The sequence below is a fragment of the Heliangelus exortis genome, chromosome 5, assembly GCF_036169615.1.
Source record: "Heliangelus exortis chromosome 5, bHelExo1.hap1, whole genome shotgun sequence".
Classification (NCBI taxonomy): Eukaryota; Metazoa; Chordata; class Aves; order Apodiformes; family Trochilidae; genus Heliangelus; species Heliangelus exortis.
In genome coordinates, this window is record NC_092426.1 from 39,020,286 (window position 1) to 39,039,043 (window position 18,758).

An 18,758-nucleotide genomic window follows, 5' to 3' on the forward strand; every position below is an offset into this window, starting at 1 on the left:
TCTGCTCCCCACGCGCTCCCTTCTGTACTCTGTGTTGTGGGCCTGCACATGCTTGTGTGGTGACAGTGCTAAACTTGGAAAGGCAACCTTCCCAGACATGGGGGAGCTGCCTGCATGGCTTCTTTGTTTTTTTTTTTTCTTTTCCTGTTCTTGCTGGAGTTTGACTCTCACATTGTGCATGTTTCAGAGCTGGAGAATGGAGTGTGGTCGCTGGGGCCCAAGCTCTGCTCCATCATGGTGAAACAGGAACAGAACCTGGCTCTAGACCTGCCTGAGTCCCAGCTAGCTGCCAGCTCCATACCAGTGCTGAACCTCAACCCTCTGCAGAGACTGCCAGTCCCCGAGGAGGTGAGCCCATCTAAGATCCATTAGGAACCCAGGCTCTCACACACTGGAGCCTCTGGTGATGTGGACCCAGCCACGTGACTGCAGGGTTCTGCCAGGTGATACGGCTGCTGGACAGACAGGATATTGCTTTATTTGTTGTTCTCTTGAAATGGCAGTCAGAGGAGCAGCACACCTGATGCTTGCTAGAACTGTGTTCTGGATTCCTGCAGTGAAGCTGCAAGGCTGCATATCCTTCCAGAGGAAATGATGGGAGGAGGGTTTTCTCCAGAACAGGAGGCTTTGCTATCTTGGTTAAATACAAGTGTGTTTCCTTGGCAATAAAGCTACTCTTGCCTTATTTTCATTTTTCAGAGAACAGTGTCAATTAATGTGATGCCAATGACCTGTTCTGCCACTGTCTTTTTAATGGTATTTGGCTTATCATATGGCTACTCACTTTTCCCAGCTGCTTACTGGAAATGGAGGTTCCACTCCAGGTCCTGCTTGCTTTTTCCAATGAAGCATCAGGAATTATTACTTTAAAGAAACAAGAGGCAAACTCTTTTGGTGATCTCTAAGTTCCTTAGAAGCTTGTCTTTCTGAAGGAGGCTCACTTATACCCCCAGTACATGGGTGTAAGCTGGGGGCTCAGTTCAGCTGGCCCTGAGTCCAGCAGTGTTGGATGAGAAGGTCTGACCAATCTCACACAGGCCTTGGCTATCTTGTAGCAGCTCAGTAGATAACAGTAGAGCATCTCTGAGGTTTACTTCCTTTTGTCACTCATGCTGAGCATCTTCCCATTTAAACAACTGTCCAAAACAAATGGGCACTTCCAGCAAGAACTGTGCACTAACTTCCTCCATTATTTACACAGCCTGAATTTGCTGTGCCCTTGAAGCTCTGCTGTGTGTGCTCAGCAGCCGGACTATGGAGCTCTCTCAGCTGTGTTTACAGTCTGGAGGAGTTTCAATGTGTCTGTTTAGTGTAAAAACTCCTCCAGCCTCTGGTGGGCTGGGGACTGTCGAGCTGGGGGGACCTGGGGGGAGCTGGGGGGGCACTCACCCAGGTGGGAGTAAATCTACTCTTTAACTCTCAGTCTCCTCTGACTGGAAACAGCTGCCCAGAAGCCCTCCTGAAAATCATGTGAGCAGGACAGGGGATTTGTTCTGTTTCTGTACAACCTCTGTACTCCCATTTCTAATGAAGGCAGATCAAAGAGAGTCTTCCAGTGGTAATACATAGGTTTGTTTAAATTGCTCTGTCTGGGTCTAGCAAGGGAAAAATTGCTAAGGATAAAAGTCCTCCCCCTTTTGGAGGTACTCAGTGTACATCTTGGCAGCATGTTCATCTGCCACTGCCTCGTCCTCTGCAGACACGTGTTTGCACCCAGTGGCACAGACTTCAGGGGGCTCATGTTTGTACTCCTGGTGTCTGTTTTGTGTGTGGGGCAGAGCTGTGAGTCGGGGCAGTGCAGAGAGCAGGGGAGCAGCAGCTATGAGCAGAACTGAGGGAGCACTCTGGGTGATGGGAATGGCAGTGCCCAGAACTCTCTCTTCTTCTTTTCCACAGACTCCCATAGAAATGACTCCAGCACCTGTGATCAAAGCTGAACCCAAGGAGGTGAACCAGTTTCTAAATGTACCTGCAGGTAAGACAGACTTTGCTGGTCAACTTATATCTCTATATTGCTCAGATCTAGATCATTACAGGGAGGAAAGACAACACCAGAGAGCAGAACCATGCATACAAGGCATGGCATGAACCAATAGATGAGTGAGTACTCCCTTGTTCCAACTCAGATCAGTGTCTGACCAGCAGCCACACACAGAATTGTTCAGACAGGGACTCCCAGGCAAGCAGGCTACCTCAGAGTTGGAAATATGCAAAGAGTGCCTTTAAAATCTTCAGAGGGACTGTAGTGTTATCCAAGAACAACCATCTGAGAGTCAGGAATTTCAGGATCCAGTTTAATTTGAAAGAAACCCAAGCATCTGAAAATCTGCCGATGCACAAATGAAAGCAATATAGGAACACCACTGCTTCAGAGAGACTTTTCTTAGTCATATTCCCACCTCCATTTAGGCCCCCAGGGCTCTCCAGTACAAAGTGGGGACAGTTTTCAGGTGCTTGGCAACAAAGTGAGTGACATGAGCCTCTTTACATCAAGTGTGTGAGCCCTGTTGCACCTTTGGAGGAGCTCGTCACTTACAGAGCTTCCTGTACTTGTGAACAGGCTGTGGAGCTAAACATCACAGGCTTTGGTTAAAACCAGAGTACATTATTGCTTTGTAAATAACTTCAGGGCTTTGACAAAGCTCCTGCCAGCTCTGACTCCTGCAGTTCCTAGTTTAGTACATTTGATGTCAGCCTCATCTCTGTCTTGGACACTGCTCCAACCAGCTTTTTTTTTAGTTTTGTGGGACTCATCACCCTCTCCTTTCAGTCCTGTGTTGCAGAAGTGCATTTTCCTGTTGCTGCTCTGGGTCTTGTGCCTGTACCAACAGGATGACATGAAAGCCATTGACTGTCTCCTCATTTCTCAGTAGATGACCTGGTGCAGATGCCTCCAACTCCACCCAGCAGTCACGGCAGTGACAGCGATGGATCCCAGAGCCCCCGGTCCCTGCCTCCCTCCAGCCCAGCCCGAACTGCTGCTCGCTCCTCTGCTGCCATCTCCTCCTCACCCCTTCTCACAGCACCACATGTAAGGAGGCAGTAGGACCTCACAGGGCTCCTTGGTGTTCAGAGGGGCTTTCTGAGGCTTATGTGGGGGATTCTGCCCTTGTTAAGGTCTCCGAGCTGACACACAGTTCTGCAGTGCATTTGTGTAGCCAGCCTCACCAGGAAGAACCAGCTACCCTCCCAAAAGAGGAAGGCAGCTGCTGAACTTTCCCCCCATGATCAGGTTGAGATCTGGTTATGGTCCCAGTCCAGATCTATTTGGAACACTTGGGCAGCCTCATCTGCTCGTTGATTGTTTTGATGCTCCTCAGTAGCTCGATATGAAGGTACGTGGGCATCTACGTGATGTACCTTTACATCAAGTGTCTCTAACCTAGCACCAATGTCTTTCCACAGTTCAGCAGCACTTTCCTGCTCCTATCTGCAGGCCCCCTAAGCCCTAGATGCTCTGCAAGGCTTTAAAGGAGAACCACTGTGCTAGAGCTCTTTGCTGATGCTGGTAGCTGCTCTCTGTGTGTTTCAGAAATTACAAGGGACCTCTGGCCCGCTGCTCTTGACTGAAGAGGAGAAACGTACCCTGACTGCTGAGGGCTACCCCATTCCTACTAAACTGCCCCTCACCAAAGCAGAGGAGAAAGCACTGAAGAGGGTTAGGAGGAAAATCAAGAACAAGGTGACTGTTCACAAAGACTATAACCATACAGTTCCTATGATTACAGAGTATCTTCAGCTGACCAGTGCTAGAGTTGCCCTCACCTACTCAGCTGCAGTGCAGCTCAGAAAAGGTGGGATCCTGTCTGTGGTGCACTGGTATGAGCCTCCCAACTCACAGAAATGGTGCCACAACTGTGCATGAATTCTGTGCATGAATGCTCTGCATGTTGCTGTGTCTGGGCAGTGTGGCTTCCAGCCCAGCTCCTGGGCCTGTGTTGCCTTGGATGGGGGTCACTAGCTAAGGCATCAGAGCTCAAACAAAGTCATCTGGTCAATCCTTGCTGTGTGGGCCTAGAAAAAAAGAGCCTATTGCATGGTGCAGGATGGGTGATGCACAGAGCCCATTAGCCCAGCAGAGGCTGTGAGACTAAGCTGTAATTAAAAGCATCTCATGGGAGAAATTATGAGACACTGAATTAGTCACCCCATGACTCAGAAGTGGTCTGTGGCAGAATCTGGCCAGATGGCTACAGCACATACTCATGTGAGTCAGAGGACTTCAAAGCAAACCTAAAGATGCTCTAAGAAATGATGGGGTCAGGCATTCTGCAAAAAAATGGTTGTGGCCACATACTTACAGTATCCATCCCTCCTGGTTTTGGCCTGGAAACCAGCAGGAATGGCAGACTGGAAGGTGGCTCTGTCATTTACTTTTAGGATTGCTGTGTGTGCAGGGAGCAGACAAGAGGAGAGAGCCACAAAGAGGTACCTAGAGATTTAGGATACTGACTCCTCTCTAATGGCTTGACCCCCTCACAGATCTCTGCTCAGGAGAGTCGCAGGAAGAAGAAAGAATATGTGGAGTGTCTAGAGAAAAAGTAAGTTTCTTCTTCACCTTTTAAAAAGGAGCCCTGTCCATGCACAGCCCCCCTTTTAGTACTTTTGTCTCTGAATTGCTCAGAGAGTACAATTCCTTGCAAAGCTGGCTGCACATAAGTTTGGTTTGGGATCCTGCCCCTACTTCCCTCCCTCCTAGAAATCCTCTTGCAGGATAAAGATCACTCTAGAAACCCTGGGTTTCCAACTGCTTAGTTTGGCTGCTCCCCTGCAGAACACAGCCCATTCTGGCTGACAGCAAAGTGGGATTTTGGGTAAGAGTCATGTTTCCCCACTATAAGTTACTTCTATTTTGTCTGTCCCATAAGCTGCTGGCTTTCTGAGGGCACTGACCATGTTTTTTCCCCCCTCTCTTCTCATGAGGATGGAGACCCACAAATTTGGTAAAAAGAAAAACCTTGTGCTATAGTTATTCCCCACACTCTTTCCCCTTTCACCATTCCCTGCACAAGCTTTGTTTTTTTCCTTGCAGCCCTGAGACCCATCATGTGTGGCAGGCTAAGCCTAAGGTAGCATCCCATGACACTAACAGGGTAGAAAATAATACATGGGGGCCTCATCCTGTGATCCTCTCTCTACCAATAGTCCCTGTTGAGCATTCCCAGGCACAGAAGAATGCTGGGATTCAGGTGCAAACTCACATTTCTGTTTAAATACCACCTCCTTACTGTTATAAATGCCACCTGAGAGAAGCAAAATTGAAAACAAAACAAAATAAAACATCAAAGAACCCACAAAGAACCAAATTCAACTTCTCCCTGGTGCTATTTGTGCTGAAATTCTGAATGAAAACAGATGAACACCAGGCACCTTCAAGTTCTCATGTCCTTCTATAAACAGCACCTTGGTATCCATGTGTGTATCCAGGCATCAGAGCACATGGCCTCTCCTTAGTGTCCCACACTGACACCCAGATCCTTCAAGCTGGGGCTGGGAATTTGTCTGGCCCTGCTCAAGGGGCAGGCCCAGGGCTTTCTGTGCTGGGGCCTCTTCTCCAGCTGTGGCTGTGGTGCCTGCATGTGTTCAGTGGTTTGTTACACTGATGTGACAGATGGCTTTCAAACAGTGCCAGGTTTAAATGTGAACCAAAAGAAGCATTCTGTGATTTTTTGAATGAAATAAATTCTTTGATATAATAATAAATTAATAATATATTCAACCTGGCTTGCTGGAAGAGCTGGTTTGTCAGAACCTGCACTTCAAGCTTTCACCATTCAGTTTGACACCTTTGCTGCAAGCCCACTTTTTACACAGAAAACCTGGGTCGCAGGCAGCGCTGGAAACCTCTAGCAGGATCAGACTGTATCCCTGGCCTGCTTCCTTCAGGCATGGAGACGTTCCCCTCTCCTCCTCCCAAGTGCAGCCTAAGTCACCACTTTCTTTTCTGAAGTAGTGAAAGGGAGTCTGCAGGTTCTCTGCTGCCCTCAAGTGCCTGCAGCCGCAGCTGTCCCAGCATCTGCACAGAACTGCCTGGTTTTCTCAAGGGCCAGGGCAGCTTCTCAGTCTGAGCAGCAGACGTTTTGATTTGTCCCTCTGTTCCTTTTCCATGCTCCTCAGTGGGGTTCAGAAGTGATGGAAATGCCTGCTTAACTTTGGGTCTGTCCTGACTGACTACTCCTGGCTCTCTCAGCCCTCAGGAAAGCCTGAACTGGAACTATCACACATGACTGCCCACTGGAGACTCACCCCTGGTCTCTTTGGGGCTGGCTGCAGACAGACAGGCAGGGAACATCTGGTTTCAGGACCAAATCTGCAGTTGATGGATGGAGCATCCACACCCTGGGAGAGACAAGGGCTACATTTGCTTTATCTGTCTTGCCTTTGTAGCTAACAAGTTCTGGGTTGTATTCTTGCAGGGTTGAGACATACACAACAGAAAACAATGAACTCTGGAAAAAAGTGGAGACCTTAGAGAATGCAAACAGGTAAGGATCTAGACCTGACCCTTGGCAGGCAGGGAAGGGTGGGCAGGAAGAGAAGCCAGGGAAGCCCTGGGGCAGGGGGCCAAGAAGACAAAGGCAGACTTCCCCAGCTCTGAGTGGAGTGGGTTAGTTAGTTAGTGGGTTAGTGCTTAGTTAGGTCCTGGTTCTCAGCCCATGGAAGCAGTGAGAGGCATCTGGGTTTGTTAAGTGAGCCTGGAATGTTGTGTTGGGATAGCCAGGACATGCTGCAGCATGGGCAGGGAGGAAAGGAGTGTTTCTTACATCTCTTCCTCCTCCCTAGAGCACTCTGGGCTCGTGCTGCCCTCACCAGTGCCCTCCAGGCCTCTGGCTGTCTCCAGGGCAGCTGCACTGAGAGAAGCCCCTCACACCAGCCTTTCAGCCCCACTGTTTCTCCTCTTGGTCTCTTCAGATGAATACAAGGCCCTGGGTATAATGAGGCTGTTTCAGGTTTCTCTGGAGAAAGAGCTGAACAGACTTGGTGAATAACAGACTTGTGCTCCTCATATATAGAGCTGGGAAACTGCTTACCAGGGATATTTACCTCTTTGGAATGAATACTGAAGGCTCCCAGCCTTGCAGTGGGGATGGGTAGCAGGACCTGGAGGAGGGCCCAGCTCTGCTCCCTCTTTCTGGGTGCAACAGGTAATAAGCAAGGGCAGAGTCATCTGCAGGGCTGCTGAGGGGGGAAGCTCATCTTTCCAGCCCCATTTCTATCACCCCCAGCTCAAACTGAAGGGAAGAGCAGCTGCCAGAGAGCCAGTCCCCACACCTACCCTTGTGCTGCCACTGCAGTTCATGGTGTGTTCTTCCAGGCAATCCTTCCTCGTGTCCATGACAGGCTGTAGGCCTGGCTTCCAGGACAGCCACTGGTGCTGGGACCAGACAGGGACTGTCAGGCATGGTCTGGCTTAGGTGTGTGAGTGGCCAGACCTTCCCATCTGCCAGAGATGGAGATGCCAGCCTCTCTCATCCACAGGACACAGCCTGTCACCCAGCCCTTTTTGGAGTGTAGGTAGTTCCTGCTTCTGAAAAAGCATGAGCCCCACAAAACCAAGAGATTGGCCTAAAAGACAGCAGAATTTTAATTTTTTAAAAAATAATACATTGTGTTCTTTCTAATTGGGTTTGGTTTTTGAGCACTGCTGGTAGGACACTCTATGCTTCTCTTCACATGCACAATGACCAGAAGAGGATTTTAAAAGAGATAAAGCTGGGATTCTTCTGCAATCTCCTGGCTACAGGACCTGGCATTTTATAAAAAGCTCAATCATATTTGTGCAAACCAGTCAGTACTCCCAGGAGAAAACACTCAGTAGCTGCCTGCTTTTCAGTATTTTGCAGCCCTTGGGAGCTGTGTGCTCGGTGGTCTCCCTCATCACAGATTTCTTCACCAGCACAGTGAAGGTTCAGCAGCTTTTAGTAACACACCTACCTCTACCCTGTCCTTAGGTGTGCAGATGCCCAGATGCAGTTAAATAGGGCAAAGAGACCTTAGCACATGTTCCAGCCAGGGCAGCCAGAGAATGAATTAATTGCTGAACTTAGTATTTGGCTTTGTCCACATTCCTCTGCAGAGTTTGCCAAGACTCAAGAAGCTGGAGGAGATCAAAACTGGTTTTTGTTTCTCCACCATGTGGTTCAGGGCACAGGTCAAGCTTCAGAGTGTCTTTGGAGTGGGAGCAGGCAGGCATGGGTTCAATATCTGACCTGACTACAAACTTCAGCCCCTCTCCCTGAGCTCAGTTTTCCTGGTATCACACTTCTCCATTGCTTTGAGAGATGGCTTTGAGGCATCACTTACTGGCTGTTGTCTGCTTATCAAGTTTTGATTTGTGTTGCTTCCTATCTTAGGACTCTGCTCCAGCAGTTACAGAAGCTGCAGGCTCTGGTAGCTGGGAAAGTCTCCAGACCCTACAAAATGGCTTCCACACAGACTGGGACCTGTCTAATGGTATGAGCCTCATTTCCATCTTTATTGGCTGTGCTTCCCCAGACAGCTTTGCTGGTTGCCTGTCTTTGCTCACTTCCCTGCTACCTGGCTCTGCTGGCAATTACATTTGATTTCTCCTTTTGTGTTAGAGTGACCAGAAATAGGTACATTGGTAGAGTCAGTTGTTCATGCAACAGCATTAGGGTAATTCCTGCATTTTCACTGTCTTGTTCTTTCAGCAAAATGGCACTTTGTTTGCTTCTCATCAGCCATTCAGCAAAAATCTTCAATGAGTTTCAATCGTAATGGGGAGAGTTTGATTTTGCTGAGTTGGGAATGCTTAATGTTTAACTCAGTGGGGCAAATGAACAGTTCAAGCATTCCCCCCAGTGGGCATTACCTTGCATTTATCAGCAAGAAATGGCATCTGTTTGTGCTGTAGGCAAGCACATCAAGCTTTGCTAAATCCAGCTGGAATTCTCTTAATTTGTCCTTTTGACTAACCAAAATGACTCAGGGTTGTCTGTTAATTTTAGTGGTCCCTGTTTGCCTCTCATTTCTCATAGTGGAGAAACATGGTTAAGCAATATTGGCTTTACTGTGGAGCTTTGGACTGTGCCAGTGTGTGGCCATAAATAGACTGAATTGCTTATTTTTCATCCCATTTTTTGCCAGGGGGAAAGCTTTTGATTCACAATAAAAATATAACCTTCAATCCTGTGATGTATTTGCAGGGTTGTCATAGTAGCTGCTTGAGACAAATTTATCAGATTTGGTTATTTGTATCTAGTTATCACTTCTGTAAACTGTCCATATAGTCAGGTGCTTGCCCCACTTTCTCAGCACTCTTAGTGTCCTGAGGGGTTGTTTTTCACTCTCGGTTCTGTCAGTTTGTGTTGGTTCCAGAGCCCCTGCTTTATAATTTCCAGCACTTTCTTTTATCAAAATCTGCTTAGACTTTTGCTACTCTTTGCTGCCCTCATGTCAGACCATATTTAATGATCTGCCTTTTCTGTTGGCTTCTCTGTGGCTTTGTTCCCAAGTCCTTTTCACATTTTTGGGGATGACCCAGCTGAGCCCAGTGACTTATTGCTCCTTCATGCAGCAGTACATCAGAGCACCCCTGGCTCCAGCAGTTCTTCATTGATATTACCTGGAATGAGCAAGTCCAGGAGAGGTGCCTTCCAGATATCCTCTGTGCTACAGCTGATAAAATACCTAATTTAGCTTCCCAACAATGTCTTATCTCTCTTTGCTGCTCCCTTCATTCCACACATCCCAGCCCACACACAGAATCTCTCAGGGTGCCCTAGTTTTGAAGCACTTCAAGAATTTGTAATTTGCTTTTCTATCTTTGGCTAGTTCCTCTCATAGGCCTCCAAGTTCCTGTTTTCTATTTTCAAACACAGTGCTTCTTATCAAGACACACAGTAGAAGCATCATGCCTTGCAGCATGGGTGTGGAGCAAAGTATCCTTCTTTTTTAGCCCTGTGGCATTCCTCAGCCAATTCTTGAAGGCCTCCAGTGATGAGCAGTACTCAGCCTCCTCAGGCAAAGAATTCCAGTGCTTTGTTATCTTTCCCAGATAAAGCCTTCTTGGTAGCTTGTCTCAATCTTCCTTGCAACAGCTTAAGCCTGTCACAGTGCCTGCCCACTCTAAGCAAGATCTGGTTTACCCTCCCTTTGTGCAGTGCCTTTTACATAATTGAAAACTATTGTTTTCAAGCAATTCCTCTCAGTCTGTTCTGTGGAATCCCCATGATTGGGGATTGCAAGACAAGAGGGCACAAGAGGTCTCAAGTTGTGCCAGGGGAGGTTTAGGTTGGACATTAGAAAGAATTTCTTTAGGGAGAGGGTGCTCAGCCATTGGAATGGGCTGCCCAGGGAAGGGGTGGATTCTCCATCCCTGGAGATATTTCAAAAGAGCCTGGATGTGGCACTCAGTGCCATGGGCTGGGAACTGCAGTGGGAGTGGATCAAGGGTTGGACTTGATGATCTCTGAGGTCCCTTCCAACCCAGCCCATTCTATGATTGCATGATTTCAGTCTTCCCTTGTAGACTGAGTTACTGAACCACCAGTTGTTCCCAGAGCTCTCTTCCAGACTTTCTCTGACTGCCCCATATCCTTTTGGAAGTAAGAAGCCCAAAGCTGTACCCAGTGTTTCACCTGAAGGTGGGCACAGATGCAGTGAGCCAGCCAGCAAACCTGTTCCTGCTGCCTGGGCTGAGATTTGCCCTTTGCAAAGTGACACCCACTTGTGCTCACTTCATATTTCATTTTTACTCCTAGATCCTCTCCCTTAGAACAGCTGCCTGGCCATACAGTTGCTGAAACGTTTCCTTTGTGAATCAGGCCTTCCACCTCACAAGTCTCAGCCAAGTATCAGCAATTATCTATATGGATCTGTCTGCTGTACTCTTGGACCCCTTCTCCCCATTGTCAAGATAATTCTGAATTTGAATCCTCACCAAAAGCCAGTCTGCTTTTAGTCTCTCCCATCTGCAGATTTGATACAGTTCATCATCTAACTCAAGCCTAAAAATGTTGACTCATGCCAGAGCCGTAACGGGTCTTTCTGCTACACCATCTGCTACTTCCTCCCAGTTTGACAGTGAACCATTTGATAGCTACACTCTCAGGACAGTTTTTTTGAATTTATTTTGCCTCCACCTTTCCAATTGAATCTGCAGTAGTTTCCTCTATCTTAATTTCTCTTGCTTTTTGAGAGGTCAAAATGGTGAGATGCTCAAAAGCTGTGAGATAACTGGTACTCAGAGTCAATCTGAGTTACTGCTTTTAAGTGTTACAGAGCTTGAACTGGAGCCAAATAAGAGCATCAATCAGAATTCACCTGAAACAAGAGAGAAAAAACAATGCTGGGTTGCAAAGCCACAGCTGAAAGCCCTGCTAAAACAAGGTGTTGAGTATACTGCTCTTTTCCAGCCCATAAAGCACGTTTTGGTTTAGAAGTACAGGCTTCACAGGGCTGGCTCCCCTTTGGGGAAGTTGTGTAGCTGTGATAATTCCAAGCAACATCTATTCAGAATTTATTTTTCTTTCTGTTTTTGTTGAATAAGTGTTCCAAATGCCTTATGTACCTGATTTGTTGTGCCTAGACAGCATCTATGCTGACCGTGTTTGATTTTCTGACTTTAAAACCAGCCACAAAGAGTCTGGACAATTAAAATCCCTCTTTACAATAGTGCCTGCACTATTTACAATCCCTATGGGAGCTTCCACATCTCCTGGAATCCACTGGTGGTCAAAATCACCTCCATGTGCCAGCTTCTTTATGTTACTTAGGAAAGGCTATTCTGAAAAGCAACAAAGCAATTGCTGGCTGTAGGTTATATACAGGTAATAGGAATGTCCAACACATGCATTGCCTCTTTGATATGCTCAGTCTGAGCAATGAGCTGGTGAAGGTAGTTATGGTACATGGGTATTTAGGTAATAATGATTTGGCTCTCTATCATTTCCTCTGTGCCCCCTCTTGCTCTGTACTGGTAGTGCCCTAAACTCTGTAGAGTCTCTGAGGATCAGCACTGGCATCTCACCCTGGAGCCTTGCTGTGCTGGCAGAATTCACAGACAGGTGCAGACCTACCAGAGGGGGATTTGCAGGGAATTTTCTTCTGCCTCTCTCCTTTGTCACTTCCCAGTGGCTCTGAGTGGTCTGCCTGACAGCAGAAGGTAATGGACACATGGTCCTGCATACATACATGTCAAGCATAAATGTGACTCTTTCCTTGGACTCTCCATCCTTGCTATCAGGTATTAGGTGGCAGCAGTTCTGTAATTTCTGTCCTTGCATGGACAGTAGCTTCATTTTTTTATCTTTGGTGGTACCTCAGAGATTACTCCCAGTGAACTTGTTTTCTTACAGTCCACTACAGCTCCTACTGAGGGTCAGGTTCCCTTTGGCCATCCTTGAGTTCATCCTTTCTGTTGAGTCTCCCTCAACTTGTTCCTCAGCTCTTCCTTCCACCTCCTCTCATCAACTGAATGGGCAAATTCTCACCACTGCACCAGAAGTACTTCAAATGCAGCAACACAAGGAAGCTTCTGTCTTCCCTTCTTAGATTTACAGCAAGGCCTTTCCTTCCCTGAGGGACCACAGTGACCCAGTTGTCAGCCTGACCACGTGTCCTGACCCAGCCTTGTGTTCCTGTGCTGCAGAGAAGTGTTTCCATAGCTAGAGGCACTAACTCTGTGCTGATTTCCACTCCAGGTCCTGGCACTCTGCTTTGTGCTGATCCTGGGATCCCTGATGCCCTGCCTCCCTGAGTTCTCTTCAGCATCGCAGACAGTGAAAGCAACACCAGCACCAGACATTTACACAACTAGTAAGAGTGAGTCTGACACAATTCCTCCAGTACACCCTGTCAAACTATTTCCAGCTCTTCTCTCAACACTCCCAGTTTCAGGGGTAGCATCCCCCCCCCTTGGTGCGTTCCCCATATGCTGGAGCTGTGGAGAGGGGAGATTCCTGGGCTGTCAGTGGTACAAACTCTGATAACAGCACCTTGTCTGGGCCTGTTGTCCTTCTCTGCCAACCACTGTCCCAAAACATGACAAGTGTTGAAGGAAAGAACATGAGGGGAAAGTCCCAGGGCAGACTGATTGCCTTCTGAAGAGGCTGTGCCCCAGGGGAGCATTTGCCTCCTGAAGCTGGGGGGGAGGCAGGTATCTGATGAGCAGGCCTCCAGCATATGGACAAGGCCATAGCTGGGTGAGCATGTGCTGAAACCACCACCATGACCCACACCAATGCAAGAGACCTTGTCCTCTTTGCTAACCAATACTCTCCTCTCTTTCAGTTCAGTCACGGAGTCTTCTTTTCTATGATGAAGGTGCCAGCTCCTTAGAAGAGAGCTATAGCTCCTTCCTAACCATGGACCATCCTGAGGGGTGGGAGGCTGAAAAAGGTCCATCTGTCAAGGGAAGGCCTCATCTAGCCAGGACACACGAAACGACAAAATATCTGAGCAAATCCCAGATGGAGGGTTCTGACCAGAACCAAACTGACCCAACTCTCACCCACCTCAAAGAGCAATTTCATGAGAGGTAAGCAGGTGGGGGCCACCCTCTGAGCCCCCAAAAACTGCATGGTTTCTGGGAGTGAGCAGCAGGCATGTCCCCTCTGTTGCAAGCTAAGGACAGCTGAGCTGCCTGGGACAGGCTGAAAAAAGGAAGAGCAGTGGCTGGAGGAGACAAATGTTTGTGGGGAGCAAAAAAACAAGTTAATTTTCTAAAGCAAAAGTTGGGACTGCATAAGGCAGAGTCTCACTGGCATTGAGCTGAGGAGGACTTGGTGATTCACGTGGTCCCAAGCTTGCTGGTTATTGAGTGCCTTTGGGAAGGGCTCCATCCTGTCAGATGGGCACATAGAGAGGTGAATTTGCACAGAAGCCTTGCAATGAACCTTGAACCTTGATTGATGCCTTGTCTTGTCTTTTCCTCAGGGAGACAAGCTCCAGTGAGACAGCTGAATACTTGTAGCAGCTGCTGAACCTCAAGCCCTCATCTGTCTAATTGCAGGATTCCCTCCTCACCGAGCAACTGAGGGGACTTGGCAGGAGAGAACACTGCATTCAGACTCTTTTAACCAGCCTTGGGTTCAGCTCCTCCCTTTCCCTGTGTCCCCCTTGCCCCATTAGTACAGATCTCTCTTGAGAATCACAGGACTGCCAGAACCAGCAATAAATGTCAGGTGAAGCCCTGAGATGCCCTCTTCTCCTGGCCTTACCTTCTGTTTAAATGAGCACTACCCTATGGGTGTGGGCTCACCTTGGAGTGAAGGGAGATCAGGGGAAGCTCTCAATTCATCTCACTCCTCAAAGCCTCCAGACCAAGGGGGCTGTCCCCAGGCAGGTATCCCTTGGCTACATCAGATGCACCTGAAGAAGAGAGAGAGAATGTGCTGGATTTACTGTCCTGCCTGGGGGTTCTTAGGAATGGATGATGCTCGTGTGGGAGAGATGGTTCTGGAGAGTTTGAGCTCCTCCCTTCCTTCCCCTCCATCTGTTAGTCTACTCCTGTTTCCATTGAGAGAAAACCTAGTTCTTCCTTGCTCTAGTTTTCTCTTGATGGCCACGCCTACATAACTTCCATGCCAACTATCTGCAAAGATCTGCACAAAAACGGAGTGTGGGAGACAGGTCCCAGACAGAGAAACCACAGAAAGATTAGCCAGCAGCTTCTGGAAAACCAGAGCTCTGAAACAGAGAATAGTTTTGCCCCACAACCCCTTTCTTCCCATTCTCAGCATCCTTGCTTTGAAGGGGTCTTTTTTCCCTTTCTATTCCAAGCTCGGGCCCTACAGTGCAGTGCTAACCAGGTCAGTGGCATCTTCACCTTCCATCCTGCAGGCTTTCTCCTTTAAGAATAGGTGAGACCCATAGCCTGACCCCCATACCAGCTTTCCACCCCCAATTCTGCTTCATGCCAAGTGGGGTCTTTCTAAGAACCACCAAGGAGAGCTCTGCAGCCCATTGGATGCCTGTCAAATAACCACCATTCCCCTCACATTCTCCACAGCAGTGTCATGAAAGCCACTGAGGACATGTTGGCATCTCTGGTGACAGACACATCTGCCAGGAAAGAGATGGAATGTTGGAATTGGCCAGGGTCCTTCTAAGTGTGGGCACCAAAGGTAGCAAACTCTTGCCATACCACCCCTCAGGCCAGACTTGCCAAATATGGTGCTGAAATTACCTCATCTCAAGCCTATGCCATTCTCTTTAGCAACCAGACACCCATTTCTGACCCTTCTACCTCCCCACCAAAAACCCTGCTGAGAAGCTCAGGTGTCTCCTTGCTCTGTTCCCTCAGCTGCCATTTTATGGAATGACAATGTGGGACATGAGTGTTGGAGACCTGGAATGTGGCAGTTTGGCTCATGTATGTACAGGGGGTGCCTGTGCACCCTACCAGGTCTCACAGCAGGCTCCTTTTCAGCTTATTTCTCTTCAAGCACCCTGGACTCTGCACTGCCCCAGCCCCTCCTTTCCTGCCAGGCTGGGAGTGGAGAGGGCTCCCCAGAGAGGAAGAATGGGGTGGCTCTTGCTCAAGGACTGGGAAAAGTAAGGGAAGGGCCTTCACATCCCTCTTTTTTCCCTTTCGAAAACTGAAGCCCCTGAAGCTATTTAGGATAAATTTGGACACAGCAACCAACAAAGTGGCCAGTGGGATGAGGAAAAGGAAGGCTTTCAACATAGCTCTGCTCTTCTTGAGGTTCACACAGGACCTGCTGGTCACCAGATACCACTGCATTCCCTGTCCTCCACCCAAGCACAGAGAACCACTGCTGGGTCCAAGCACATCCTCCTCCAGCCCCAACACTTCCACTGAACACGGCCCCATGCCTCCCACTCCCACCGTTGTACAGAGACCAAGAGCAGAACACGTTTGTACATAATGAACCTTATTTTGTATTATTGCCAATCCCTTAAGATATTGTATTTTGGAGACTCTCAGATCCTATTTTCAGTATTGTATTTTATTAAGAATTAGTGCGGGCTTGGCATCTATGGACTTCTTTCTTGTTAGCAGCTCACTTTCCCCTTATACTCCAGCAGCTGCCTCTTCCCTCCTGTTTGTTTTTTGTTTGAGGTTTTTTTTTTTTTTTTGGTTGTCATTGGGTTTGTTGGTTTTTTTTGTTTGTTTTGGGGTTTTTTTGTTTTGTTTTGCTTTTTCCAATCCACCTTTTCCCCTCCTCCTATCACTTGCTCTGCAATTGCTTAGTGAAGCAACAAAAAAAAAATAAAATAAAAAGATGCAGCATCAGCCCTGGCTTGATGGGTCCTTTCATTGAGGTGTGGTTGTCCCACTAGCCCACATGCACAGTTCCTCACCTCTTGCTGTCTGACTGTCCTGTTCCCTGGCCATGTGCAGATTTGTTCCAGTGCTGGGGCCTCTTGTCAGGGGCAAGAAGCAAACTTTAATGTTTTATTTTCAGCAGCACTGTGATTTCTTCTGCAGTTTTCAACTGTTCTGCCTCAGTTTCCTCTCAGTCTCTGAAATACTGCTGGTGTAATCCTCTTGGATGGAGAAAGATCATGGAAGAAAGTTCATGGGGTGCAATGAACTTCTCTGATGAAGAGTCTATGCAGGGGTCTGCACAACAGAGACATTTCTAGTGGCACCATGGCTCTGATCCCACCCTGTCTGAAAAAACCACTTAACTCCTTCAGTTATCTGTAAAAACAGAGCAGCTGCTGAGATCAGTAGTGACGTGGGACCAGGCTGTCTGTCAACTTGTACCCTATTTATATCTGCAAAAACTGTTAGGTTTTGGCCTGACTTTGTGTGAAACACAAGACAACAGTGGGTCTAGAAAATGAATATTTGCTTTTCTGGAAATCTCCTAGTGGGTTCATTAGAATTTGGCCATTGAAACAACTCCTTCTTGCAATCAGACCCCACACAGGGGGAAGGCAGCCCACATCCCTTTCAGAGATGCTAAAAGGAGGCTCCATCTCCTGACTCTGGGCTGGTACAGCCACTGATAGAGCCTTTGCCAAGAGGAGGATATGAGACTCAGGGCTTGCGAAGATCTCTTTCTGTGGATTGCAATTTCCTTGTGGAGAGGAGTAAAGCACTGGGCTGGTTGCAACCCTGTTGTGACAAGTTTGGCCACTGAACAGTGGCCAAGAGAGATGAGCGCTCGTCGTGGCTGGGACAGAACAGACACTGTCCAACACCTTCCCTGTGGCACCTTGTATAAAAACAACCTCCTTCCACTCTAAGACCAGGCTTCTCACCTACCAGATTTCATCCAGGTAAAGTGTTCCTGTCTTGCTTGTCCATGTACATCACTGAACTCTTCAGTAATTGCCATCCAGATTCTGGCCTGTGGCCTTCATACATGCTCCAAAATGTCAAGGGAAACAGGTGTAAGAAGAGAGGTCTTAAAAGAGCCCCCTGCTATGCTGCCCCAAATCAGAGACTGCCTGCTCTTTCCAGGGACCTCTGGTAACATCCTCCAAGGGAAAGGTGGTGACCCCATTAGTGACAGACATGTGAAACACTCTGCAGACACAAGTGGGCAGAGAGAAATGCAAAGAAGGCTGAGCAATCCTTTACCTCCCCTCGTACAGGCAATACCCCATGATGCCTCCTCTTCTCCAGACACACAAAATCTGGATACACTGCCTGTGTGACAACCATACAGTTTGCCACATGGGTAGAAGGTGGATTCTGGGTTAAAATCCTCTACTGGCTGCTCCTCCCCCCAACAACGCTTTGTGTAGCACAGGATTGGCCCCCATGGCAAGGCAGAAGGCACCCACTGTCCTGCCCCTCCTGGTCTCCCAGCTCTGCCAACTCAGGGACTCTGCTGTGCCTGCCCCCTGGGAGGTTTTCTGCAATAAGGGCCTCTCTTTCCCTCTCCTGAAGAGCAGATGCAGCCATCAGTGAGAAACAACCCCCACGTGCCTCACCCCCACTTCAGGCACCCAGACCCCCTGCTCTCCAGGGTACAGTTCACATCCACCCCATCCTGGCCATCCCCTTCCTTAGCATGGTGGCCACAGACACCTTCATCCATGAGGGACAAGGCAGAGATGTTTGCTAAAATCTCTTGGGGGTGCCAGTGCATTCTGCATGCTCCGTAGCTCCTCTGGGCAGCCCAGCTCTGCCCTGCCCTGGCAGCCCGGCCAGCGTGGGTGAAGGTGGCTCTCAGAGTATCTGGTGAACGGGGACACCCCCGGGACAGAGTGTGCAGGCACAGTGTCACCAGTGGGTGGTGAGAAGCAGCGAGATCACAGAATCAGCCAGGTGGGAAAGGACCTCAGAGATCATCAAGTCCAACCCTTGATCCACTCCCGCTGCAGTTCCCAGCCCATGGCACTGAGTGCCACATCCAGGCTCTTTTGAAATATCTCCAGGGATGGAGAATCCACTACTTCCCTGGGCAGCCCATTCCAGTGTCTGAAATGCCACAGGTTCCCCTGTACCCCCTGCTTCTCCTTTCCCACAGCCTGCTCCCAACATCTGCCCACAGAGGCCACGGAGGAGCAGGGCCATGCATTGGTGTGGGGAGCAGTGTCAAACTCCTGGGCAGGTCTCAGTTCCAGCAAGTGAGTCTGAAGCTGCTTCAGCCTGCTCTGCCCACTGGGGAGGGCTCGCCCGGTGTCACACCAGGGGGAACAAAACTCCTGTGGGGGCTGGAGGGGCTGAGTCACACAGAAAGGTGGGTGCAGGGCTGCCTGCAAGTCACGACTGTGCAGAGGAGTGGGCTCAGGGGCTGCCGTGCCCCTGGGAGGCACAAATCCCCCAGCAGGCACAGAATGAGGGAAGATGTCATCGTGAAATCTAGGGT

The 18,758-nt window shown here is 48.7% G+C and overlaps 1 protein-coding gene across 6 annotated transcripts in view; it reads left to right on the forward strand.

The window, feature by feature from the left end:
• The window catches only part of CREB3L1 (cAMP responsive element binding protein 3 like 1), a 61,838-nt gene extending 45,616 nt beyond the window's left edge, over nt 1-16,222 (forward strand). For 4 of the 6 annotated variants that reach the window (XM_071744803.1, XM_071744800.1, XM_071744804.1 and 1 more), the window contains 10 exons: nt 188-348; nt 1,897-1,975; nt 2,871-3,031; nt 3,533-3,682; nt 4,483-4,541; nt 6,417-6,485; nt 8,355-8,454; nt 12,666-12,786; nt 13,255-13,501; nt 13,900-16,222. In XM_071744803.1, the coding sequence (XP_071600904.1) occupies nt 188-348; nt 1,897-1,975; nt 2,871-3,031; nt 3,533-3,682; nt 4,483-4,541; nt 6,417-6,485; nt 8,355-8,454; nt 12,666-12,786; nt 13,255-13,501; nt 13,900-13,936 (1,184 nt within the window). In that variant the 3' untranslated portion in view covers nt 13,937-16,222. The remainder of the gene's footprint in view (nt 1-187; nt 349-1,896; nt 1,976-2,870; nt 3,032-3,532; nt 3,683-4,482; nt 4,542-6,416; nt 6,486-8,354; nt 8,455-12,665; nt 12,787-13,254; nt 13,502-13,899) is intronic. The other 2 variants (XM_071744802.1, XM_071744801.1) reach the window with 2 other exon arrangements.
• Nucleotides 16,223-18,758: the final 2,536 nt, after the last annotated feature.